Genomic DNA, 26,383 nt, shown 5'->3' on the forward strand with positions numbered 1-26,383 from the left:
GGCAAGAGATGGCGCTTTTTCAGTGGTAGTAAAATCGAAATTTCTCCGAGTATTTTGCTCATTGACCGAGAATACAGCTATCAAATGTCTTCTATACATTTTATTCTATCTTTCTGGTACTTACTTTCACTAAACGCAATCTATTTTTATCAAAACACATGTTTTTCCTATCTAACTCCATTGAGTCTTACTACCATTCGTCCATGAGCCCGTTGTGTTGATTTTGACAACAGATCAAAATTAGGGCGAGAGCCGTGTGGTTGAAAGCGGATGCGCACAATACTTATTAAGGTGGTTCAAGGTTGCAAAAAGCAAGTTATCTCTTAGAAATCATCATACAAATTTAAAATGCAATACGATAAGCGGAGTCACCAGTAATTGACTTCCGATAAATTTAGAATTCTTGAGGGCTCAAATGGAAGCAATAAAATTTTGTTCTGGATCTTTGCTATCAAGTTTTTACATTTCCATCTGACGATGAACCGCTTTAATACTCTTAGCCAAGCAACGACATCTAGTTCTAGTGTGAATAAAAAAATCGATAGTTTCAGTGATTTATTAGCAAAAATTAGCGGCGGTGTCCCATTAAGAAATAAGCAAAAGGCAACATTCAAATTCCAATAGTCGTAATTTTAGAGCGTTTCCTCCGAGCTGGCGTGTATGAGCGTTCCAATTTATTTGTTGCCTGATTGCCAGCAATCTGTACACTAAGACTTCTTTCAACTATTTGAATCACACGGTATCGGCAGTGATACTCTTTTTTTCGGCAGGTTTCGCTGCAGAAATCCGGCTGAAGCTGTCCCATACCTTGCCAGAATTACCGCTGAAGGAGATTGAGTCATAACGGAGATACAGGTGCTTATTACGGGAGTCACTTCACGGTGAAATATATTTCACTCTCACGCTCACTTCACTTTTTTAGACCTATTACCGATTACACCTCAAGTGAGATTCAAAAATCACCTCCGTGGAGTGAGATTGACAGTGAAGTGAAATTGGTGCATATTACGGGAGTCACTTCACGGTGAATTCAGAGTGAAGTGAACAAAATCCTATTACGGGACTCACGTAAGTGAGAAAAACGTCGCAAAGTGACATCTGCTGCGGAATCTGGGTTATTATGGGGCTTATCACGGGAGTCACTTCACGGTGAAGTGACAACCGTAATAGGCACGGTGAAAGTGATTCCCATTTGATTTGAACGCGTCTTTTTTCACCGAGAGATTTTTTCACTTCGTTCTCACCGTGAAGTGACTCCCGTAATAAGCCCCTATGAGTGTCATACTAGTGAAGTGAGAACGGAAAATACGACGTTTCGCGTGGAATTATTTCACGACCATTTTGAACGGTGAAATGATTCCACGAAGATGCCATAAGGCTTAAAGTTGATTAATTTGTGATCTAATGATAAATATTGGATTTATTCTTCAGTAACGAAGCGAATCAGAGTTTGATCCGTGCCTTAAAGCGGTCAATTTTTCATTTTTTTTGCCCGATGAAAAAAATGCAACCTATGTCAGGAAATTTTTGATACCGAAAAAAACATTTTTTTTGATGCTGAATGTCTTAGAAATGCAGAACACGTCAAGATCTGGTGTTATCTAAAAAAACGGGAAAAACGACTTTCTGGGACTTAGAGATTTTTGAGCTGGGAAACAATCTCATTTCACTTGTCCTATTCTCAATTTCACTTCACTTCATATTTACCATTAGATCACAAATCAATCAACTTTAAGCCTTATGGCATCTTCGTGGAAACATTTCACCGTTCAAAATGGTCGTGAAATAATTCCACGCGAAACGTCGCTTTTTCCGTTTCCACTTCACTTCATATGACACTCATAATAACCCAGATTTCACGGCAGATGTCACTTTGCGACGTTTTCTCACTTAAGTGAGTCCCGTAATAGGACTTCATTCACTTCACTCTGATTTCACCGTGAAGTGATTCCCGTAATAAGCACCTAGTAGTTCAGGAAATTTTCGATACCGAAAAAAAACATTTTATTTTATGCCGAACGTCTTAGAAATGCAGAACACGTCAAGATCTGGTGTTATCTAAAAAAAAAACGGAAAAAAGACTTTCTGGGACTTAGAGATTTTTAAGCTAGGAGAGAGTTTCTGGCAGCACGGCCATTGGTAGGCGCGTTAAAAATTACTCCGTAATATTTTCGTGTAATTCGAGTGTATTCTGCTGGATTTATGGAAATAGAGTCTGCAGTTTAAATTGACATTACAGTTCAAGTTTGTATTGTGTGAAGTTGGCATGAAAAAAGAACGATATCATGTGAAAATCGACCGGCAAAATGTGTTTTATTTTTCTGTTTTTTTGTAAGCCAACATCCAACGAAGAAAAAAATGTCAAAGTGTTACGTCATACAGTGGCAAGTGCTATAGTAGATATTGAACGAAGGCGAGAGGAACAGGGTCGAAGAACCTATATAAAGCTGAGTATTCTGCTTTTATTCGTTCAATTATTGTTTCATATAACTAGCGCCAGTTAGAATAAATTGTTTCAATAAGAAAGCGCTAGAAAGATAATTCTAATTGGAAAATTTTGCTGTAACGCATTGTCTGTCTGTAGGGATGTGCAAGTTGTTACGTGTTAATCGATATATCTTCTATATATACACAGAAAAAAAAATATTTTAATTTTAAAAGTTAAATAAATCTACAAGCAGTAAGTGTTATGTTTAGTTTTTGCGTTTCATGCGTCTCGTGGAGCAGTGCACTGACGTCGGCAGGGATACTTTAAACACCCTGCCTGCGTTGTCAATTAGCCGTTTTGAAAATAATTGATCTATTTATTTGTTTATTTTCTTGGTAGATGTCAATCTGGGTGCATTGCTTACAATATGTCGAGATTTATTTTAGCGTGGTTTTGTGGAGTCGTTTCATTTGCTAAAGCTCTGCTTGAATAATCAGAATTGCCCCAATAGGTGAGAGCCTTAAACGCTGGCTCCCACAACACGGAACTGGTAGCATTAGAATATAATTCATAAACTTATCGCGGCCTGACCGAACGGTTACAAACATTTGGCCCAGTTTTATTCCCTTGTTTGATGATTTTTCTAGCTTTTGACAAATAATGAAACACATAGACAATTTTTATTAATTATGTGAAAATCTTGTTGGTTTAGCAACTAAATTTTGATTGCGATTGCTTTGGCATTTTATCAATCAACTTAGAATTCAGTCTTGTTCGATAAGCATATTGCATTTTTTTAAATTTTTGAGCTATGAGTGCATGAAACTTTGCCAGTTTTTATACTCAGTAGGTATCTTAACTTAAATACAAAACAAAAGATTATCGGGGCGAAGCACCGTGTCCTCTTGCGTATGCGTCGGTGAGAGGGAATAAAGCGGTCCTACATAATGCTCCGGTGTAAACGTGTCTTCGGCCTTGGTGAGCTTTGCTCATCTAAGGATTACCGGTGTATTGTGATTTCCGGGATGTACCAAATCATTATTTCGGAGACTGTACGCCCGTCGGTTCTTTTTTAGCACGTTACGATTCAGAATAGGTTTCGTTCGTTCGATAAATATCGTAATTATTCACGACAAAGACAAACCCTGCATGGATGCCAAATCTATTCCTGTTTTGCCGGTTCCCTTTTTTTTATAATAAAGCGGGTGTTTTGGCTTTTTCGTCATACCAGTGGTCGGCACGCTCTTATTTGTTTTCGGAGAAGGCAGTTCAGTTTCGTGTGCGGTATTTTGACTGCGCTTAGTGTGACTATCTCAATACAGCGCTCTATCGGTTATTTGAGCTGGGACCAGTAGTTTGCGTAGTTTGCGTTCGGCGTGCGGTTGTTGCGTTTTACGAAATCCATTCGTTTTTAGGTAAATTTGAATTAAGTTCACGGCATTAAACGCAAAGTTTGGTGTGATACAGACTGTTAACGATTAATAGGTTGCCGAAGATAACTAGATCGTGGCGCGGTTCTATTTATATCGTCTCCTGGTGGCTGGCTGCCCAGAGACCGAGAAGTAACCATATCGTGCGCGAATTTGTGTAGAGAAGATCGCACCATCAACCTCGATGGATCCAGATCAATTCCTTTCCACTAACACTAATTCCTTCCTTTGATACTTGTGGATGATGCAGAGGATTCCTCGGTCTCTAGTAGCAACAAGTATTAAACTAACACTCCCGATATCCCTTCCTCTATTGATCTGCATTGGGCGTGGCCAGCTTCGTTATTGACCAGTGAAAAGAAAGATCACCAGAATTTGTACACTGAGAATGGCTTGCTACTCCTAGGCACCATTTTGACGGTTCTTTGTGCAATTTCAGCTGATTCTGGTCAATCGCGGGCAACACACGGGCGATCAAATATGCTATGCTATGCTTAGAGATTTTTAAGCTAGGAAAAAATCTCATTTCACTTGTCCTATTCTCAATTTCACTTCACTGTCAATCTCACTCCACGGAGGTGATTTTTGTCACCTCACTTGAGGTGGAATCGGGAATAGGTCTAAAAAAGTGAAGTGAGCGTGAGAGTGAAATATATTTCACCGTGAAGTGACTCCTGTAATTAGCACCACTATCACTTTACTCAATAGTATTGAATTAGTACTTATTATTTCGTTTTACAAACAAACCCGTGGGAAGTATCAAAAAAGTGAGGTTATTTTCTGCGCGCAATGATCTATAATCAGGATAAGATACACTATAAAAAATTGGCACGTTACTGCGAAGTGGATTCCACTTACATCTGTGCTAAAAGATGAAACATTTCATATCTACGTCTACGATGAATACACTTGCGGCTCAGTTCACAGCAAAAAAAAAACAAATGTTCTACATTCCGGTTTGCCATGTCATACATACAGAAATCAATCTCGTAACACTCAGATTTTAATGCTTAGATGCGTCAAATGCCAAAACACGTCAAAATACCGGATTCCAATAGCAATAGGTGTGGGATAAAAAGATCAGGTACGTTTATTGGCATTCATATGTAAAGAGCAATTGGTATGGGCGTGTGAATTATTTTCAGTGTATGTCCGGGTTTGAGCTTTTTTGAAAATTTCAGCGCTTTTTACACTGAAAAGTTTTCGTTGCGCTGAATTTTTCAAATACGTATTTGTTGAAAAGCTCACTCGCGACGCTTAATGAGCTTTTTGAGCGATGACGCCGCTATCGGCAAAGAAGGACGACTTTGATCGAAATACTGGGACAGGGGCATTAAAAAAATACGTCCTTTAGAGTGTTACGAGCAGTAATAAAGTATTAGAAGCACACAAGTAGAATAATAGTATAATAGTTTGATAATAGTAGTAGTTTAATCATTAAACTTAAACAGGGTTTAGAGATTGATTAAAAAATGACAATTTTACCAATTTCAAATGAAATAAATTTCTAAATGAAATGACTGTACGTTGTTTTTTATATTTTTTATCCGGTACCAATTTAGAACTGCGAGGCTACTCTGATAGCTTTTTGATTAACCCTGGAATGATATCTGCGTCGATTTGACTCCTCATCTTCAGCAATGTTGCGCTCGTTTCGTTTCTTGTTTTTTCTTAATCAATAAATAAATATTAAAACCTAAGTTCTAGTTTTTGTTATTTATCGATGTGTTAACACCGTAGTGATCATTAATCGATAAATTATAAAGAAAAAGGTGCATTTTTAACCATTTGAGAGTCGGTATTCAATTTGACGCATGATTATCCTTTCACGCATATCAAAATATGATTATCTATTTAGGGTTAACTGAAAAGATAATTTTCATGTTTCGCAGCACGCGACTGTACTTGTATTGATTGACAATGATGCTTGCGTTAGGGCAATAAATTAATCAATAAATTCCATAAAAGAAACTGCGAATAAATATTCAACTTAATTATTGATCCATAGCAATCTATAATTTTTATTTCGTGATATACTAGTATATCTATAATAAAAGAAATTCATTCCACAATAAAAGAATCTCTACATCTTTAAGTGAAGTCCAAGTAACGGTTCATCTCGATGCGATGAAACGGTAATAAAAATCATTGTGCTTTCCGGTGGTACTCCGGACTGGTATTGACAAATTGCTGCATCGAAAACAACGTGCTGCTGTTTTTTACCATATACTTTAGGAAATCCTGAATGTGTCCAATCAAAGTTTGAATTGATTTTTCGTCGAGTGCAGTAAAAGCTAGCATCGAACCTAGTTTTACGAAAAGCCGCAGTAAATGAAACGAACCGTATATCTTTGCCATCGGTACGCCAGGATGCTGCTGGATCATCTCAGCATATTGTGGCCTTTCAAATTTATAGAGCAATTGAGATCCAAGCATGACATTGAAGTATTCAACGATTCCGTTCGCTATGTCCTGAACGGCATTCTCCTTCGTAGCCGTTGAAGCTTTACTAGACTTCTTATATTGAACATAGTTATCAACGATTTCATGGACTGTCGTCTTGGCAGGTAATTCCACTAGCTTGTTCTGTCGGGAGATTGCATCCCAGTCATCCACCAACCACGGTTTAAGTTCATCAGGAATTTTGATTTTAACTTCCACTTTTGATAGGAACTGATCTTCTGATTCGACATTCGAAGAAGTGGTATCACTGCGGCCGCGTTTCTTTCTTGCGGATGCTTGGGATGATTCTGGAGTATCCTCAGATTTACGCTTCTCAACGGGGGCTTCTTTTTCCTCGGATTTTTCTTTTGCTGCTGGAGTGGGTGTTGCTACCGCAGCAGCAGCATTTTTGGCCGATGATCTACTGCGGCTGGTTGTCGTAGGTGTATTGTTAGTGGAAGCCGTACCGGAAGTAGAAGCAATCGGTGTGGCAGTTCCTGAAGTACTCGGGGTGTGCTCTTTTTCTTTTGCCACCTCCTTCGATGGAGTAGATGCTCGCGAGTCTCCATCTTTGCTAGATCCTGCGCTTGTGTCAGCTTTTTTCGCTTTAGCATTTGCCTTCTTATTTTTAGCTGCTAACGAGGAGTGCAATTTAGTCACCTCTCGCTGGCGCTGAACGTTTGCTTCATTATATTTGAGAACCCGATTTTCCGGTACCCATTCGTCCCAACTAGAAACAAAAATATGAAAACGAAAGGGACTCGCTTTTGAAAATATTATTATACATACTTTTTATTCCAACCAGCGTAGTGAATAAAATATTTCACCTGTTTATCCTTCATCACCATACTTTTGAGCATTTTAGCTTCGTAAATAAGTGGTCCATGGAAGCAAAGCACTTTTTCACCTTAAATAATGAGTTATAAAATACAATCTTTGGTTTCGAATTAACTCTTACCTTCAGTGAATTTAAGTTTAGGAGGCATGATGCAGTCGAAGTTTGTGTTTCAAATAATAAGATTCAACAGCTGAATTGATTTAGCAGCTCCAAAAATGTTTTATAAGTGCCGACAAGCAAAATAAAAAGATATTGTTATGCACAGAAATGACAAACAAACGCTTTTCCGATATGTTATTATCGAAAGCTCCAAAAGATCGATCTGCAGTCATGTCAACACAAAAAATACAACCACTCAATTAGCTATTTTATAAGCGACATCTAACCGCAGCTAGCAAAATGACATTTGATGAAACGGTTTATAAATTACACATTAGGGGTCTTCACATCAAGCTCGTATACGAATACCCAGCCGTAAACTGTATGGGTATTCATGTCGAGCTCGTAAACAAATACCCAGCCGTAAAAATACTCACCTCCATTGACGAGTAATGAAAGATACACAGTTTACGGCTGGACATTCGTATACGAGCTCGATGTGAAGACCCCTTGTGTATCTTCCATTACTCGTCAATGGAGGTGAGTATTTTTACGGCTGGGTATTTGTTTACGAGCTCGACATGAATACCCATATTATGTTAACAAATTTACACAGAAATACGTAACTTTTATGAAACTCAAAAATAATATTTTATTGATTAGTAGAATAGATCATTGCACGATGACGTTACAAAAAAGAAGAAGGAAGAGATTTGACAGTTGTCGCGGGTTTGTTTACATAGTCAAATTTTCGGCTCGAATGAAAATGCGGAAGTTTTCAAGAATAAACCAAAAGATAACAGCACAGACAGACGTCCAAGCAAGAACAACATTGATCAAAATTTCCGTGTAAAATTTCAAATTAAATTGCGTTATAAATCACTTGTACACTAGCGCCGCCTGGTGACCTTATCGCTACACTACATTTTTTTTTCGCTGGTGCACAAGGCTGGCGGTACTGGTAGCGCTATCTGGTTACGGATTGCTACTACAAAAAACTTTACACAAGTTTGGAACTCAGCTTGGACGTCTGTCTGCGATTACAGTAACGAATTCGCATGGGCGGAGAGTTTTCTCATCTTTTTCATACTCGCATCATTAATTTTCACTCCTATCACTAAACAGTGAATGAAAAAACATTCCAACACCTTGTAAACAAACCCGTGGGAAGTGTCAGAAAAGTGAGGTTATTTTTCGTGTGCAATGATCTATTGAAGACAGAAAAAGTTTCCATAGGAATCTGCTACAAAAAACCGAAATATAATAATGTGAATCATCAAATAATAAAAAAAAATTGTTATGATTTCCCACTGTGACATTATTTTGATCTTTTGTGATTAAAATAAAATTATATGAAAAGTAGTTCGGGCACAGAGAACAAACCGGACAGCAAACGATAAAAAAGTGTGCGCAAAAATATACCCTCCGAATTAAACCCCTCGTCATGCTGAATGGTAAAGTAAAGTGTGATGTCGCTACCGTCGCCGTGGAGCGAACGGCATAGCAGTTATATTTCAAAGTCAGTACCAAATAGAGTGAAGAGTACATACACTGAGATACATGCAGGTTGTATAGCGACCATCGGCGACCATTAAGCATGACGAGCACACATGCGCAATTTTACACATTTTTTAGACTTTTTGTTCGTCGTAATGGAGTAGAAAATATGATAACTTCGAAACGTAGTAAAGCAACTTCAACAAACAACAGTTTCCCAAATCGGTTTTAAAATTCGAAGATAAGTTCTGACCTAGGAGCAAGACACTATTAATATACAGTCGCCGTTCGATAAACTGCAAGACTTTTAACTGCAAGGCTTTTTAACTGCACGACCGGTAACTGCAACAACTCTGCAGTAGAGTGCCTGTAAATATATAGAGTGGCGACACTGTCAAAATTGGAATAAAAATTATCTGTCAGTGTCATTCCAATTGAGCAAACAACCTATTAAACACGTGTGGGGAAAAGAGAAAGGATGTTCAGTGTTACCAGTGTTACCAGCGTTACTTTGGATGACACGGCGCCACTCTAGTTATATTTAGGCACTCTACTCTGCAGTTATCGGACCGCAATCCGTCAAATCTGATGTCAAAGTCCTATTTGACATTGAAGTGACAGATCTCGCGGGGGGATCCTAAATGCATTCGAAAATAAAAATTGTTAAATCTCTAGAAACATTTCAAAAGGACTCATTCATTTTCTCGATTTCTTTTTTCGATTTCGTTTACTTGTTGTCTTTTCATTCTAGATGGGAGACTATAGATCTCCACTATTAGTCGATGAAGCAAAATCACCATGTTATATGGTTCACTTTCCGTAATTATTATAAGCACAGATAACAGACATCCAAGCTAATTTTGCGTCATGTGTAAAAAGACGCAACGATTTTTTAGCATGTCGCAATACGCAGTATGGTGGCGCTAAGGACACTTTCGATAAAATCGATAGTTTTCCAGCTCTAATTGATATTATTGCAATAAAAAGGGCTTCCGGTTTTTAATGTAGAAATTTTGAGCAGTCGTAATTTGTACATAATCGACAATTTTATTCAATCCCAGTTTATATTTGCGATAAATTAGTTTGTTTTAGTGTTGATATGAATAAAAAATACACAAACCTCACAAAAACAGTGTTATATCGTTGCAAAAGCAGCGTTTCTATAATCTTTGAGAATTTTCATGCGTCTGGCAGCTTTGACTATCCAGCTTTTTACGCGCCATAATGGCGAATGCTATAATGCAAAGTTCGTAATAAATTATCCACTCTTTTGACAACTCTGCTTACGTCAGTTTGAAGTCTTCATAAATTTTATCAAAAGAAAAATATATCTGGCAACATTTGTGTTGCCAATTTTTCAGAAATCGCATATCTGACGTAAGCAGAGAGGTTCGCATATTACGAACACGCATTATAGCGACCGCCATTATGGTGCGTAAAAAGCTGGATAATCCTGCGCTGCCATCACTAAAGTAGTTAAAGTCTGAAGTAGTTGCAGAAAGATGTCGTTAGCATTCCAATCGAGTAAGATTTTGAAATCTTACACACGATTTCTGGAGTGTTTGGTTCTAGCTTGGATATCTGTTATCTGTGTTAGGGCATCCTTAACCGTGCGCTACTATTTAAGTTGTTATGGCGATTGTGTACAGCGCGGCTATTTTGCTCACTCACCCGTTTTCACTCCGGTCGTTGCTATCGTCTCTGTTTGACGTTTCTCCAGCATACGCCTTTAGTAGCGCTGCTATCGGGCTGTCAAACTTGAGAGCGCGATGCTTGCCGGAGGCCCGGCTGCTATTTCTCTAGCGCGTTTAGCAGCGACCGGTACGGTATGAAGTGATGATAGAGCGCTGCTAAACGGGGTATAGAAGCGCACCATTAAGGATGCCCTTATAAGTAAAAAAGAATATCCCTTGTGCACTGTTTGGCTAGCTTTCACTACTCAGCGAGGCAGTGAATAGTAGATCACAAACAATATTTTGTGACCCAGCGTTACCGATCCTGCTGACATTGATGTTGCTTTTACTTGCGTTATGTCAGCGGTTTCGAGCTTTCTGTCAAAATTTCATTCATGAATTGAGTTGTTTAGCTATTCACGGATTTTCGATTTTTAGATATCATCTGAACGAGTGTAATTTTCTGAGCAAAACGTGATTTTTTAAAACTTTATATCATTATCCTTCGATTTTTAAATGAAGAATAAAAATTCGCTCTAAATCGCTACAATGACAGTTGGTATATGGGTGAACTGTCATTGTAGCGATTTCGAGTAGTTTTAAATCGTGATTTAAAAAGCGAAGGACAATGATAAAAAAAATTTCTAATTCACGTTTCACTTAGACAATGCAGATCTTTCAGATGATATAAAAAAAACTAATATAGCTAAACAACCCAATTGAGTTCAGAAACGTCTCGTAAATGGTATATTGTAGTGTTGAACTTTATCTTCGCCTGCATATTGGTTATGTAAAGTAGTTACTAAAATGCAATAAATTATGATGCGGAAAAATATGAACATCAGATTGATTAACCTTGCCTTTTTTAGTTGTCTGCTATTTTTTACCACTATTCCATTGAAAAATACATTTTAACATCATTGAAAGCAAAAATGGAAGTGACGGACCTCCCTATAAACTTTGGCATGTGTCAAGTGTTGCAGTTATCGTACGGCATTCGATAGCTGCAATATAAACATGTTGCAGTTATCGAACGACGACTGTATTGCGAACTATTTCCTATATTTGATATTGCCATTTGAGATAAAAATCAAAATGCGATCGCAAGTCGATTCCAATGACATTTGACTAGCGACTTACTTGAAACGCTTAAAAAATATTACCCGGTTTGCTAAAAAATTTACGCATTTAATGTTATACCGCAGACAGACGTCCAAGCTGAGTTCCAAACTTGTGTAAAGTTTTTTGTAGTAGCAATCCGTAACCAGATAGCGCTACCAGTACCGCCAGCCTCGTGCACCAGCGAAAAAAAAATGTATTGTAGCGATAAGTTCACCAGGCGGCGCTAGTGTACAAGTGATTTATAACGCAACTTACTTTGAAAATTTACACGGAAATTTTGATCAATGTTGTTCTTGCCTGGACGTCTGTTTGTGGTTATACTCATCTTACTCCATTTAAATGAAATATTTCAAGTCATGTTCATGTGTTTCACATTGTTCATGATAAATATATATTATATACGTGTATACCAATACATTTAAATATATATAGATTACAACTTAAGAAACGAGCAAATTAACAAATAAAAGTTTTATAAAAGTAGACAAATTGAGGTGTTCTCATTGATCGTGTTGCCTCTTCGTGCTGTTGTTGTTGTTTCCGATCGTCACGGCTCCATCGACAAAAATATTGTTTACTGTTTCAAAAGGAATTATTTTTGAAAATTCTCGAAACTATCTTGCTGTTGAGCATTTTTCTGGTGCTATAACTACACAATGAGTAGGTAAGTATTAAACTTTAAACTGTGTAAATACCACGGATAGAAGTAATACGCTTTAAAATAAATTTCAGCACCTATTTAAACGTAGAATTTTTGAACGATAGTGATGATTCCGCGGGACCTGAAGGATCTGAAAATAAACAAACCGAATATGCGGAAGTGTGCCCGGGATCATTCAAGGCATTCAGCAATGTTTCTGATCCTCTGTGTAGCCTTTTGGCTGATCCTTTGGTGCTTGAAAGTAGCCGATTCGATCTTAACCAAAACCAAATTGATATGGACCTCGGTATGAACGAAATGATCCCGGACGCATCAGCTCTTAACAATACTCCTGACGTCGAGTCTTTCGCTGCTGATTTGACCGAAAGTGTGTTTTGGTTTAAAGCGGATTTTTGTCGGGAATTCTTTCGAAGTCAATTACGCCCGAAACAGATCACCTCAGAAGATGTCGCAGGAAATTCGGTGGAAAGTGTTCTCCGCTGCATCTGGAACACGGCAAAACATCAGATCAATAGGCAGGTAATCTTTATCGATGAAACCCCTGCCTGGAGTGAAGAGCAACAATCTGGATTTGAAGACATCGATCAGTTCCTAATGCTGCAGGATCAAACCAAGAAAAAGCTCTACTCGGTGGCAAGCATCACACCCAGATTGCTTCGATCGTGGCGAGGACGAAATATAAATGTTTTTATCTACGTGTACTCACTTAATGTTGAGTCAAATTTGCAGTACCAAAAGTTGCAACGAACACTGATTTCTCCACAAAATCCTGATAGATCCGGTGCACATTCAACACGTGACGATGCAGCATTAGCAGAAGAATTGCGTTCCAATCATTCAGACATTGAGGGCCACTACAGCTCATGGTTGCTCTGGGCGAACTTCATCAATTCGGCACCAGCACACAAAAAGAGCAGCTGAAACAGTGCAGTTCACCGCCATTGGAGCTGGCAAAATATTTCCGGTGGGTGGCTGTGTCTGAACCAGCAAGATTACAGGCTGTGCATCGTGGGATGGTTGTGGCAAATGTTGTCAACGATGGTTGGACGAGGGAAGTGGTGGAACTAGAGAAGGATGTTTCACTTGCTTTAAACATTTTTCAAGGAGTCTCCAACAGACTAAATGCGATGAAACTGAAAGGAGCTGCTGAATCTGGACTACTCGGTGCTATGGAGTCTGCTGTACAACCTGAAGAGTCGCCATTAGGCCGGAGTCTGTCGTCTAGGGTGATCGATTGCCGAGACATCGCCCATGCGTAGAAATTTCTATTTCTTCTCTTTTTACAAATAACTTGAGGTGTGCATTAGTTATATTCTAACAATTAGTTTTTTTTAAACAGTTGATATCTTGGTGTATGAATAATACGAAAGAAATAAAAATACAATAAAAAGTTATGTTTGAAGATATTTATTTGTAGTGTTTACAATGTATTTGTTTTCAAATGTGAAAGAGAACAGACTTTATAAAATAATGAGTAAGGCCGATACAAATTTCATTTTCATTTTATGTCACCCCCCCCTCGAAATTGTTGAAAATTGGAAGGGGAAGAAAAAAAAGCTCAAGCCGTTTTTTTAATACTCAAGCCGACTTTTCGACAGCGTATATGCTTAATTTAGCAATAAACAAGTCCAGTGACAGTGAAAGTGTCATCAAAAGGCAAGCCAAATGAATTATAATGATAATAATGTGATATTATTCAACACACTTTTGCATGCAAGTTACAAACGTCGTAACTTGCAGACATTGTTTTATGAAAGCCATGCCTTTTTTTTCTTCTCAGTGTTATTTATTTTTCGCCCTCCACAATGTTCGAAGATCCCTTTTGCCGGGAAATGTCTAAAATGGTTGATTGCTGTGACTACTTCACTCAGGATACAAGCGGATTCTCTATAAATCCTTGATAAAAACTTCTTCACCAACCCAAAAATAATTTCAATTGGATTAAAGAAGGGACAATAGGGGGGAGAAAAATGGGGATGATTCCGAGGGATCGGAGATAACGAATTATGTTAGGGTCGCAATGTATTCTGGCTCCATCCAGTATCCACACTGAATGGAAACCAGGATACATTTGCACTTTTGGATTATTGAGAGCAAATTTTTTGCAGCAGCCAAAAAGTTTCGCCCTGTTAAACGTTCCATCGGTCCAGAAACTTTCAATAATACCGTTTAACCCAAGGAAGCAAAGGAATGAAACCCGAGGCTGTCGACAAAATTCACCACGGAAGATAAACTTTTTTCCGATGACTCCATAACCTTTCTTTCTCAAAACATCTCGGCTATCGACGGAAATTTCATCGAGAAAGATGAGGTTAAAAACATCCCATGGTAGTGCCAATAATTCTCTAACAAAACGAATTATTTCGTCGACTCGAATCTGTATCGCCCTACGTTCTATGGTTTTCCATGACAAGCCCGCTTCATGTAAAATTATACAAATAGACGATACACTGATCGTTTGATGGAAATGAAGCTGAAATTTATGCTGGGCTTCGTCGAGGAAAAGTACGGGGTCCGTCCGGTACAATTGAACGATCCACTGTCGCATTTCAGTTCCAAACTTTTTATACACTTGAGCACGCTGCTTCCGCGAGAAGAATCCGTTCTTTTCATATTTCAAAATCCATTCGCAAATGGATGAATGAGCTTTTTTATACACCCTTGTCAACTCCTTCCGGGACATTCCGAGAAAATAATACCCATATAATGCATAGTATACCGTGTTTGAAGAAGCATGTTTTCGACGAACGTTGCAGAAGATAATATTTTCCATCGCTGTGAATAGAATTGCAAAAAAAATCGATAAAAGGATGGTCACAGTTACAAGAAATAAATTAATAAAAATGCTCAAGCGGAAATTCAAATTCGTGGTTTGTTTATGTTTTTTTTTTTATTCTCGCGATTGACCTTTACTGACAGTTCGCCAGTGAAACGTCGCATCGCTAGTCAAAGCTGCGATTTTGATTTAGTGCTGCGAAGACATATTATTGCGAACTATTTCCTAAATTCGATATTACAAAGTATTTATCGTTGCATTTTCAGGCACCCCTCTACCTATATCAAAACTCTTTGACAGCACATTATTGTAGGTTCCGAAATATTTCTCTTAAAAAAAAAAATAAAATTGTCTAGGTCCTAGGTGCTGACAGAAAAAAAGATAGTAAAATAATTGAAATCAGTGCGGCTCCTGTTTTGATCAGTCGAACAAATGGCCTGACATCACTGTGTCATGTTTTCTTGACAATCAAAAAATGTCTTAAAATGTTAAATTTTAGAATAGATTTTTTCAATAGTTCTACTGTTCAAATCAAAAAACTCAAAAGTTAGTGGTATATGTATTTCTCTGAACATTTCCTATCAAATAATTAAAAAATAATACCCCCAAAACACCCTACCATGTATTTAACTTATTTTCGGTTTGAAAGATTATAAGGCAATCCAGCGAACAGCTGATTCAGTTTGTTTTAACTTTTGACAACCTCTAGTATGTTCGAACGGTCCAACTTGGATGCAATCCGAATCGAAAAGCGTGAAAAACAAACGTTGTCCTATCGGTTGCTCTAGTATTGCGAGTGGCACTCCTTTACACAAAAATAAAATACCCTTCAGATTTTTTCCCGACATTAAAAGATTTCGTGTTCGGTTGTGTTTTGGTTTTGCAACTTGAAAAACAACAACAATAAAAAACGTACAAGCAGTTAATCCACAGAGAACAGAGAGAAATATATTTCCTATGCCGTTCGCTTCATGGCGACGGTAGCGACATCACACTTTACTTTACCATTCAGCATGACGAGGGGTTTAACTCGGAGGGTATATTTTTGCGCACACAAACTTGTTTACACACTTTTCATCGTTTACTTGTTACCCGCATAAACAAATACCATACACGAATTGTTTTCCGTATAGTATCTTAACCATTTATAAAACAGTCACATAACCATTTACATACCATATCAGCTTCAGTTTTACCATCTAGTTTATAGTAAACTGAGAAATAACCATTTGGTGAACTAGGCGTTAGGTATGGTTACGTTTTTTCGATATTATACACGATATGGTAAACTAATAATTCAAAATTTTGTACTAAAACTATTCTTCAAATAGTATAAATATGTTATTTTGCAGTAGTTTCCAGTTGTTCAGGTATTTATATTGATTTATATTCTGATAGTCGTTCGTGGAATAGTCGTGATATTGTTTTGAATATAAAGATTGTTAGTGGCGATTTCTTTATTTTTTGCAAAATCATGTTTTTGTTTTTCAGCTGCAGATATCATCACTTGCCTTGTGACTGGTCATATTTGTATTCTTCCAGGGTGCGAGGGGCGCTGTTTTGCATTCGTCGTCGTGCAATGGGGGCTTCAACATCGTTCTACTCGGAGATACTGGATAGCAAAAAAGGATAGTATAAATACTAAAGCCGAAAGATTTGTGACCAATTTGATTACCTTTCATTATAGTTTGACAAACACCTGCGACTACACCGTTTACTGGATCTCTTCGTTTTTCGATGAAGCTTCAACCGTTGAAGGTGTGGCGGACAAACAGTGCTCACTATCCTATGTGGGGATACTGAATATAAATAGTTTAAGTCACGAACTGTTACCATACTTCATTAAGTTCAGTTAAAATCCTTACCGCTTAAGCAATGGTTTTTGATTATGCGGGTAGTCTGTTCTCTGCGGTTAAACGTCACCCGTGGATTGCCTTATTCTGTTTAAGTAAAAGTTATTCTGTTTGTGGACCAATTTTCACCAACGTGTAGCAGCATCAACTCAAATGTTTACAAACAATCAGACTTGTTTCAGAATACACCGGGTAAGTTACTGAATTAACGATCTATACTGCGTTATATTATTTTATTTGATATAATTTTATTGTCGTGATTTCTAGGATAAAAATGTCTACCGCTGCAAGGTTGGTCCAATACGTGGTGGTTAATGGTGAAATTGCAAAAACATGGCCTAAGGGAGCGGTGATAGCACAATGCTGCCATGCAGTTTCCGCCGTGGCACATCTCTACGCTGCGGATCCGGACACAGTGGAATACTTTAAGGATATTGACAATATGCACAAGGTGGTACTTGAGGTTAGTAGTACAAACGAAATGAAAATTCGATTCGCAACCAAGTGTTAAGTGTATAGCGCTACCGCTACGATCATACTGACACTAACAGAATTTTCGAGCGGAGATTCGAAATTACGATGACTGGTTTGTTATCGAGACCAGCTAATAGGGTTACAAATTGTAATTTATTATCATGGCTGGTTTTCAAAAAAACATTAATTGATTTATCCTCGTTGCACAGTGCGTTGAGATTACGAGAACCCAAAACAAAAGTCAAAATTGCGGGATCTAGTCGTATTAGTAGGGTATTTGTTCTACTTTCGTCTGGTTTGTCCTATTATCGTCAAGAAGGCAAATGATGTCCTAGAACTTTAATTTCTTGCATGATGATTCCTTATATTGCAGAGCATCCTAAAGCAAAAGATTAGTTTTCTATGACTTCGTTAACCCCTCTGACGATAATAGAACAGATACTCTGTACAATCTATCATTTTTGTAATGCATAGTTTTCTGTCATAATCATGAAAGCTATAGACTTGCATTTTAAAAGATTTTCAAAGACCTTACTCCTCATTTTCCGTATTTATTTTTCTCAAAAGTACTGCGTGTCAATAACCGTGGACCTATTACGAAAGTTGACATCAATGGACGTAATTCTAATTCCACTAATTCCCTAATAAAACAATCGTGGTTCAAAAATATAATTTTAAGTGCTTTAATTTACTTGTATTTTTTGGAAAAAAAATAACAATATCGCACGCTAGCCTGAGGGCTAATGCGGTCTCGATCAGCTAGATTAGTTGAGAGAATCCGTTATCGATATTGTTTTTGGCACATTTTGCATGTTGTAGGATAATATAACGATGAACCGTGCCACAACCGAGTGCCGAGTCGAGAAAATTTCCAGCTCGAAAAGATCCTCGACCTGATCGGGAATCGAACCCGATATCACACAACCGTGTGGGAGAGCTAGCCGACCGACATCGCTAACCACAGAACTACGGGGACCAGAAAAAGAATTAGTATTAAAATTCATTGTAACACGATCGCATGTTCAACATATGGTTACGTTAGGCTGGCTTTTGCATTAGTTGCATGCAGTGCAGCGGTGCCAAACCTGGTGTACAAAGCAAACAATGTTCTTGTTGATAAAATGTGCAAAAACATATTTTCTGTTGTTTTATTGGAGGATACTGCTAATTTTATTGCAAACTACCTGAGTACCCGATCTTACCCGAGATTCAATATTAGCTCTTCAAGAATATAGCTGGGAAATACCTGAGAAAAAAGGCAACACTTTTACAAAAACAGAAAAACATACATATTTGGATTTTTTGATAGGCAGAAAATTTATAAACATCATATGTTGAGTTGTTCAAGTTGTTGGAAAGCTAAGAGACATTTTCCCCTTAAATGTAAAATAAATTTACATTTATTTTCATTTTGTGATCCATTATGATATATATTATTACCTTCCGGTAAAAAATTATATATTTTTTTTCTGGATTCATTGGTTTATTTTCTTTAAGAAGCATCTAATAAAAAAATTTTGAACGAAAATGCGCTATTTTGCACCAAAGGGGAGAGGGGGGGGTCTCACAGAGCAGGTGATATTCCAATCGAAACCAAAATTGGGATTTTTTCAAAGTGAACCTGAATGAATAGTTACCCTAATTTTAAGCCAAATCCGCGATGATCGCGTCCAAGTGACATGGACACTTTGTATGGAACGACCCATCGATAGATATCAGAAGACCATAGGCGACATCCATGAGTTACGTAATGCAAAAAAAAAGCAATCTTTTGCCTCCCACTCTAACGAAACGCAACGCCACCATCAACCCTCTCACAAACATTAAGTAACGCAATATAAGATAAAAAGCTTTCATGAAACCGGAAATCGCGTCGAACAATGAAATTTGGTCTCTGAACGTCATCGTGATTCCGAAAATATGCATATTTCAGTTAAAAATCCATTTTCGCAGATTTCCAGAAACCTGAAGTCATCATCCCCCGGTTTCTGGATCGTCGGACACTGGTTTTCGTTATCTAAACGTCATCCTGGTTCCAGCAATACCATTATTTGAGGGATTTATGAATGTTTTGTGTTGTTTTATACTTCTTCCCAGAAACTGGAAGTCACTATCTCAGATTTGAAATTGACATCAGATATGTTCCGGTTTCCGGAAACCAATTTCTGGCCTCTAGACATAATCAAGGTTATGGAAGTCATTGAATCAATTCGAAAAGTTTCCATAATGTTCGAAAATCATGATTTTTTACCCTTCCCTTCTTCAGGGGTTGACCCTTCACCTTTTAAACAAGTTTATGGCCACCTCATGTGTGAAAGGAACTCTTATGCCAAGTTGGGTGGAAAGGCATTCAAGAGTTATGCTGGAACATACATACATAATTTGTCTTTTATATAAATAGATATAGATTACCTTAGTTATTTTCACAAATTACCATATGAAATATCATCTGAATAAATTAAAAATTAAGGGAAATAATAAATGGTATGCGGGCAAAAAAGGTTGAGAACCACTGCATCAGTGTCCTCAAATTACCGTTTTCTCATCAATTTAGTTGTCTTCAAAAGGATAAAGTCAGTAACTTGACATCAGAAATTGAAGGAATTGTTCAACAGCTTGTAAGTTCGAACAATCAAAACTCGAATGAAGCATAGTTGGATCAGAATTCAGAAAACCGTTTTCTAAACTGATTTAAGCAGTTTGATGCGATGAAAAGTTAATCTTGGTGGAAATAAAACAAAGTCGTAATGTCATTTGACAGGTGTGCTAAAAATTAAAAAATATCTCTAACGTAGATTTCCTATAGGATAATAAATATTATTCATGAATATTCTGTAGCATAGATCGTTTGTTTAAAGTTCGTGGAGGTAAAGTTTACAATACGTAAAAAGCGAACCGTTAATTAACGTTAACGATGTTTTATGATTCTCAGCAGATAAACTTTTGTTCAAAGTTAAGTTATTCGATTTAAATCTGTAAACTTTGAACATACATTCTCAGGTTTTCGGAACATACACAAAATTACATATACTAGTATAAAATTTTTGATGCTAAACTAACAGATGTTTCAAGACACTCCAGAAAATAAAATGATTCTGCCAGTTAAAAAAGCAAAAAAAAATATGTGGTAAATTTAAACCAAAAATTTGAAAAAAAAAAATGCAAAATGACTTTGATAAATTTGTATTGTGCCAACCTCCGTCAATATGGTGAATAGAAGAATAAGAAAAAAATAATTCAGATTCGTTAATATGCTTATCTATTGCAAACGTATTTGGAGTATCAGTATCAAACCTCCCAAATGTTGGAAATACAAGTGCCAAAAATTTTGAAAGGTTCAGAAACAAAATGTTACTCTTTCTAATGAATGTTGAAGATGTTAGACATGTTTGCATCAGTTTTTGATTTCGGAAACCAAAAACACACTATAGCGTCCATCTTTTTGTTATTTTTCACTATCGTGAGAACTACAAATTGGAAAGAAATCGCTGTGCTTAGAACTTCATAGAATTTTTAGAATAAATAATCGTCCAACCGAGATTGTATTTTGCAACAGAAGTGGCACCGAGCACTAATTCCAGATTTTTTCTGTAGCCTATTTCGGTAAACAGCAAACCCATGCTGAAAAAAAATTTTCTCGTCGTTCGACGGGTTGGTTTGATGAGTGGCAGAACGGTAAAAGTATAGTAACTTTCGACTTCATCGTACTATGTTGTTCCATCTCAATGAATTTTCCACTCGTACATCGGACCAACGAACGTTAGCGCGTGGGTTGGATATTTCTCGTGGTAGTCTTTCGAGTTATTTATAAGCTTTGAAGAAAATTATTGCTCCGCATTAAAATGTGAAATTCTCGCCTGCCGAATAACATGCGAAATGGTTTTCGTTTTTTTTTTGGTGTTCAACGTTTCTATTTCCCACGCAGGCACCGGATGCCGACAAGTTGCTCGGTTTGGGTGAGGTGCTAAAGCAGAACGAAATCGAGCACAAACTGTGGATCGAGCAGCCGGAAAATGTGCCCACCTGCATCGCGCTGAAACCCTACAAGAAGGAAGATGTTCAGAAATATGTAAAAAAGTTCAAACTGCTCAGCTAGTCAGTAGCGACTGTGTACGAGAAGTTTCCCAAAAGGTTTATTACTTATTGAATATACAGATATCGTTTGCTTTAGCGGTTACGAATAAATAATGGAGAATTTCTCAGAAGTGAAATATACGAAGGTTTATCATTTGCGTGGTTTCTCTGACTGTTTTCGAAAGTCCATCGGTTTCTAAACGATCCCGAACGAGGTCACAAGAGCTAAACTAACCACCTCTTTTGACGAGCGAAGAGATGTTGTAATCTGCAAACTATTAGCCGGCGTCGGCTCAGTCAATTCGATTCATAAGTCAGTACAAAGTTCTTTGTACTCACGAGTAATCTAACTAACTAAAGCAGTTTTTCTTGAGTCGAGTGCCCAATGCCTATTATTGATTTGTTTATTTATAAATGTTTCATTTGACATTAAGTCTTATTGAAGTTGGAGAGAACCATCAAAAGGAACTAGACTAAGCTCTTCTATGTTTGAAAATGTGACTTGACTCGCTAAACTTAAAAAGATGTTCAACGCTCGTGAAGGTTCTCACACAAAACGCAGAAGGTTTATAATAACCGAAGCTCGTTAAATGGAATTGGTGCATAAGCATCGAATAGGGTCTCGGAAATTCATCATGGACAGCTCAGTTTCGATAAATGCAGTTCAGCATTTAAAATTTTGGCATCGCACACATCCTGCTGTAATTCACGGCGGCGTTCGAGAATAAAATACGGAAGCTACCTTGTAGAAAACTCGCTGTATACCGACCAAAGCGCTGGTCTATCCGTAGTCGGTGCGTTGAAAAGATATTCTTATCAATGAATTACTCCTCAGCAGGACAATCGACTTTACCGCGGGTCAATCAAGACTTACTATTTGGTGAACGAACTGTCTTGGGAACAGCGTTGGTGGTATCACATCCGCCAGCAAACCAGTCGATAGGGGCAAAAAATCCGGAGTGCTTCTGTGCTCAGCATGCCGAAAGTTGTATGAAACAGGTGAGATAGTTTTCGTATAATTCAACCAATGATTCTTGAGGGCTAGGATTATCGGAGGGTGTTGTCTCACGTGCTTGACCAGAGATGATGGAGCGAGCCAAATAGCAGGGGCAACATAGATTCTGACAGCTATTGTTCTCGTTTATTACGTAGTTGATCTGTTGTAACATGGCAGAACCACAGATAAACAGATGTGCCTCTTCGAACAAAAATCCTGAAAAATCTTCGTCCTTATTCGGAACGTTACACTCATGCGCCACCATGTGAGCTTATTGCCTACTAACTTGTTTTCCTAAAACGGTTTTTGTCTTTGCTAATGCGTGTGAACGCTTGCTTAAATCATTACAAGCGGCATTACTGATGGTTTTTGTTTTTAATAATGAAAAGGCACGCTTGCTTATAGCGACACTAGCGGCATTATTGCCCACTAAGCAAAATTTCAAAATTGTGGTTATTTTTCTGGTTGATGAAATCGTCATCGAGTGGAACGTCTGTTTGTCTGTGTCAGAACTATAACAGTCGAGAAACCGTTATGCTCTGATGTTCAAAGTCTAATGATCGGGATCCGGATAAAATAAACCGTTGCTGGATCAGTTCCAAGTAATACCGGGTAAGTTAAAATCCCCGATATCAATAAACTAGTCGGTTGCGGTAGGGGTATCGACTTACTTACCTTACCAAACAGTCCCAAGCCGTGGTGTGGCCTTTGCTGTACGTAAGAGTCGTCTCCATTCCACTCGGTCCATGGCTGCAGTTCGCCAGCTTTGCAGTCTGCGTAGGGTCCGCAGGTCGTCTTCCACCTGATCGATCCACCTTGCCCGCTGTGCACCTCTCCGTCTCGTCCCTGACGGATTGGTTTCAAGAACCATCTTTACCGGGCTGTCGTCTGACATCCTTACAACATGCCCAGCCCACCGCAATCTGCCTATCCTAGCGGTGTGAACGATAGATGGCTCCCCAAGCAGCTCCTGCAGTTCGTGGTTCATTCGCCTTCTCCACACTCCGTTTTCCATCTGCAGTCCACCGGAGATGGTACGCAACACCTTCCGCTCGGAGACCGCGAGGGCGCGTTGGTCCTCCACAAGCATGTCCATGTCTCATGTCCGTAGAGGACTACCGGTCTTATCAGCGTCTTGTAGATGGTTAACTTGGTGCGGCGACGAATTCTACTCGATCAGAGCGTCCTCCGGAGACTAAAGTATGCACGATTTCCTGCCATAATGCGCCGTTGAATTTCTCTGCTGGTATCGTTGTCGGCAGTTACCAGTGAGCCCAGATACACGAACTCATCAACCACCTCGATTTCATCACCACCAATTTGAACTCGAGGTGGGAGGTTAGCACTGTCCTCTCGTGAACCCCTTCCTTTCATGTACTTCGTCTTCGATGCATTGATGACCAGTCCAATCCGTTTGGCTTCAGCCTTTAGTCCGATGTACGTATCCACCATCTTCACAAAGGTCCGAGCCACAATGTCAATATCGTCGGCGAAACCAAACAGTTGAACCGACTTTTGGAATATCGTGCCACTTGTGTTAAACCCCGCTCTTCTAATGACACCTTCCAGGGCAATGTTAAACAGTAGGCACGAGAGACCATCACCTTGCCTTAGACCTCTTCGAGTTTCGAAGGGGCTCGAGAGTGCCCCCGAAACTCAAACTACACACATCACTCGATCCATCGTCGCTTTGACCAACCGCGTCAGTTTGTCCGGAAATCCGTAGTCGTGCATAACTTGCCATAGCTTGTCCCGATCGATTGTGTCGTACGCCGATTTAAAATCGATGAACAAATGATGTGTGGGCACGTTATATTCGCGGCATTTCTGCATAACCTGCCGAACCGCGAATATCTGATCCGTGGTGGCGCGGGCACCCATAAATCCCGCCTGGTAGTGCCCCACGAACTGCTTCGCAAATGGTGATAGTCGACGGCAAAGTATTTGGGAGAGTACCTTGTAGGCGGCGTTCAACAGAGTGATAGCCCGGTAATTGCAGCACTCCAGTTTGTCGCCCTTTTTGTAGATGGGACACACAATACTCTCCATCCACTCCTCCGGTACTCGTTCTTCCTCCCAAACCTTGACAATGACCCAGTGCACGGCTCTAGCCAGTGTTTCTCCACCGTATTCCAAAAGCTCGCTGGGAAATTGGTCCACTCCAGCAGCTTTATTGTTTTTCAGCCGACCAATCTCCTCCTCCACCTCCAGAAGATCGGGGGCTGGAACTCTGATGTCTTCTGCTCGTGCACCAAGATCAATTGCCATACCGCCCTCGCGCTCTACTGCATCGCCGTTTAGATGCTCGTCGAAGTGCTGCCTCCACCTTTCGATCACCTCACACTCGTCTGTTAGGAGGTTGCCGTCCAAGCTCCTGCGTAGAACTTCCGAGTGTCGTTAGCTTGGTACAGCTCTTCCATCGCTACGCGATCTCGGTCCTCGAGCTGGCGCTTCTTCCTTCGGAGGACTGAGTTTTGGCTGTTCCGTGCCTGTCGGTATCGTTCCACGTTCGCTCTCGTACGGTGTTGCAGCATTCTCGCCCGTGCTGCATTCTTCTCCTCGACTAACCGTTTGCATTCGCCGTCAAACCAGTCATTTCTATGATTCCGGGCCCTTGTACCTAGTAGCGCTATTGCAGTGTTACCTATGGCGGATCGGATGCTTTTCCAGCCATCTTCAAGAGTAGCTGCGCCAAGCTGCTCTTCCATAGGTAGCACTGCCTCCAGCTGCTGCGCGTATTCCTGTGCAGCCTCGGCGTCCCGCAGTTGCTCAATATTTGGTCGCGGCGTTCGACTTCGGCGGGTGTTATACACCGTCGATAGTTTTGAGCGCGTGCACACAGCTACTAGGTAGTGGTCCGAATCTATATTCGCACTGCGGTAGGTGTGAACGTTGATGATGTCGGAGAAAAACCTGCCGTCGATTAAAACGTGGTCGATTTGGTTCTCTGTCTGTTGGTCGGGTGATCTCCAGGTGGATTTGTGGATACCTTTGCGGGGGAAGAAGGTACTTCGGACTACCATACCACGGGAGGCCGCAAAGTTTACGCACCGATGGCCGTTATCATTAGACACGGCATGCAGGCTATCTGGTCCGATTACCGGTCTGTACATTGCCTCCCGTCCTACCTTAGCATTCAAGTCCCCAATAACGATCTTCACGTCCCGTCGCGGGCAGCTATCGTAGACCTGCTCCAGCTGCGCGTAGAACGCTTCCTTCTCGTCGTCGGGTCTTCCTTCATGTGAGCAGTGCACGTTGATGATGCTGTAGTTGAAGAACCGGCCCTTTATCCTCAACTTGCACATCCTTGCGTTGATCGGCTGCCACCCTATCACGCGTTGGCGCATCTTACCCAGTACTATGAAGCCGGTTCCCAGCTCGCTGGAGGTACCACAACTCTGTCACCCCCTGTCTCGCCGGGAGACCATCGTGTCAGCTCTGTTTAGAGTCCCACGCTGCCACCAGGACGTTAATCAGCCGCTCCTAACATGGAGATCAGACGCTGTTTTGAGCCGCACCATCTTGGTGAACAGACGCTCGGGTTGGCGAAGCATTTCCTCAACCGTCGGAATATGGTTAACGCGCCAATGATCGCGTCGCACCTTCTCACTTAGCTATTGTCGGATGACAACATTGCCCAGGCAACACCAACCAGTTGTATCCATGTTTCAACCGGCAGTCTAGTGTAATCATATGACTCGTGGAGGTGTGAGATAGGAACTTGTGAGGGCCGAAGCTATGTTTGACGCTCCTTCCAGGTTGTCAACCATTTGATGGGGTATCGACTACTGACATGTTAATTTGGTAGAGAGCCTCGAGTCGAGTGTCATCCACATCCCTGTCACGAACATCATCCCCATACATTTCGCTTGAAGCCGTTTTTCTCTGGCTCTCTGGCTCGATTACCCGTCAAAAGGCTGTCAGTGCTTGCGAAATAGCCGATTAAGCACCGTTCATGCGAGATTAACTGTTGCTGCAAGTGGTGTGAAGAAATGCAGAAAGCGAAAAGCGATTGTTTT

The 26,383-nt window shown here is 39.6% G+C and overlaps 2 protein-coding genes and 2 pseudogenes across 2 annotated transcripts; 2 read left to right on the forward strand and 2 right to left on the reverse strand.

The window, feature by feature from the left end:
* Positions 1 to 5,852: 5,852 nt before the first annotated feature.
* On the reverse strand, positions 5,853 to 7,446 carry LOC129728812 (nuA4 complex subunit EAF3 homolog). The gene is made up of 3 exons (XM_055687279.1): positions 7,259 to 7,446; positions 7,090 to 7,207; positions 5,853 to 7,030 (listed from the first exon to the last, which is right to left on the reverse strand). Exons 1-3 carry the CDS (start codon positions 7,284 to 7,286, stop codon positions 6,004 to 6,006), a joined length of 1,173 nt encoding a protein of 390 aa, XP_055543254.1. The 5' UTR covers positions 7,287 to 7,446; the 3' UTR covers positions 5,853 to 6,003.
* Positions 7,447 to 12,089: 4,643 nt separating this feature from the next.
* On the forward strand, positions 12,090 to 13,449 carry LOC129729002 (uncharacterized; annotated as a pseudogene).
* A 489-nt stretch (positions 13,450 to 13,938) lies between these two features.
* On the reverse strand, positions 13,939 to 14,963 carry LOC129729003 (uncharacterized; annotated as a pseudogene).
* Positions 14,964 to 16,902: 1,939 nt separating this feature from the next.
* LOC129728664 (putative peptidyl-tRNA hydrolase PTRHD1) lies at positions 16,903 to 21,525 on the forward strand. Its single transcript, XM_055687117.1, has 3 exons — positions 16,903 to 17,011; positions 17,087 to 17,282; positions 21,219 to 21,525. The coding sequence occupies exons 2-3, from the start codon at positions 17,094 to 17,096 to the stop codon at positions 21,387 to 21,389; spliced, it is 360 nt and encodes a 119-aa protein (XP_055543092.1). The 5' UTR covers positions 16,903 to 17,011; positions 17,087 to 17,093; the 3' UTR covers positions 21,390 to 21,525.
* Positions 21,526 to 26,383: the final 4,858 nt, after the last annotated feature.

The sequence above is a fragment of the Wyeomyia smithii genome, chromosome 3, assembly GCF_029784165.1.
Source record: "Wyeomyia smithii strain HCP4-BCI-WySm-NY-G18 chromosome 3, ASM2978416v1, whole genome shotgun sequence".
NCBI classification, from domain to species: Eukaryota; Metazoa; Arthropoda; class Insecta; order Diptera; family Culicidae; genus Wyeomyia; species Wyeomyia smithii.

What these genes read in the sequence shown, in the direction of transcription:
- LOC129728664 (XM_055687117.1), top strand. Translation starts at nt 17,094, where the DNA reads ATGTCTACCGCTGCAAGGTTGGTCCAATACGTGGTGGTTAATGGTGAA. An exon ending in TGCACAAGGTGGTACTTGAG is followed by an intron (nt 17,283 to 21,218) that starts GTTAGTAGTACA and finishes TTTCCCACGCAG; the next exon opens with GCACCGGATGCCGACAAGTT.
- LOC129728812 (XM_055687279.1), bottom strand. Translation starts at nt 7,286, where the DNA reads ATGCCTCCTAAACTTAAATTCACTGAAG. An exon ending in TAAACTTAAATTCACTGAAG is followed by an intron (nt 7,208 to 7,258) that starts GTAAGAGTTAAT and finishes TCATTATTTAAG; the next exon opens with GTGAAAAAGTGCTTTGCTTC. An exon ending in TACGCTGGTTGGAATAAAAA is followed by an intron (nt 7,031 to 7,089) that starts GTATGTATAATA and finishes TTTTGTTTCTAG; the next exon opens with TTGGGACGAATGGGTACCGG.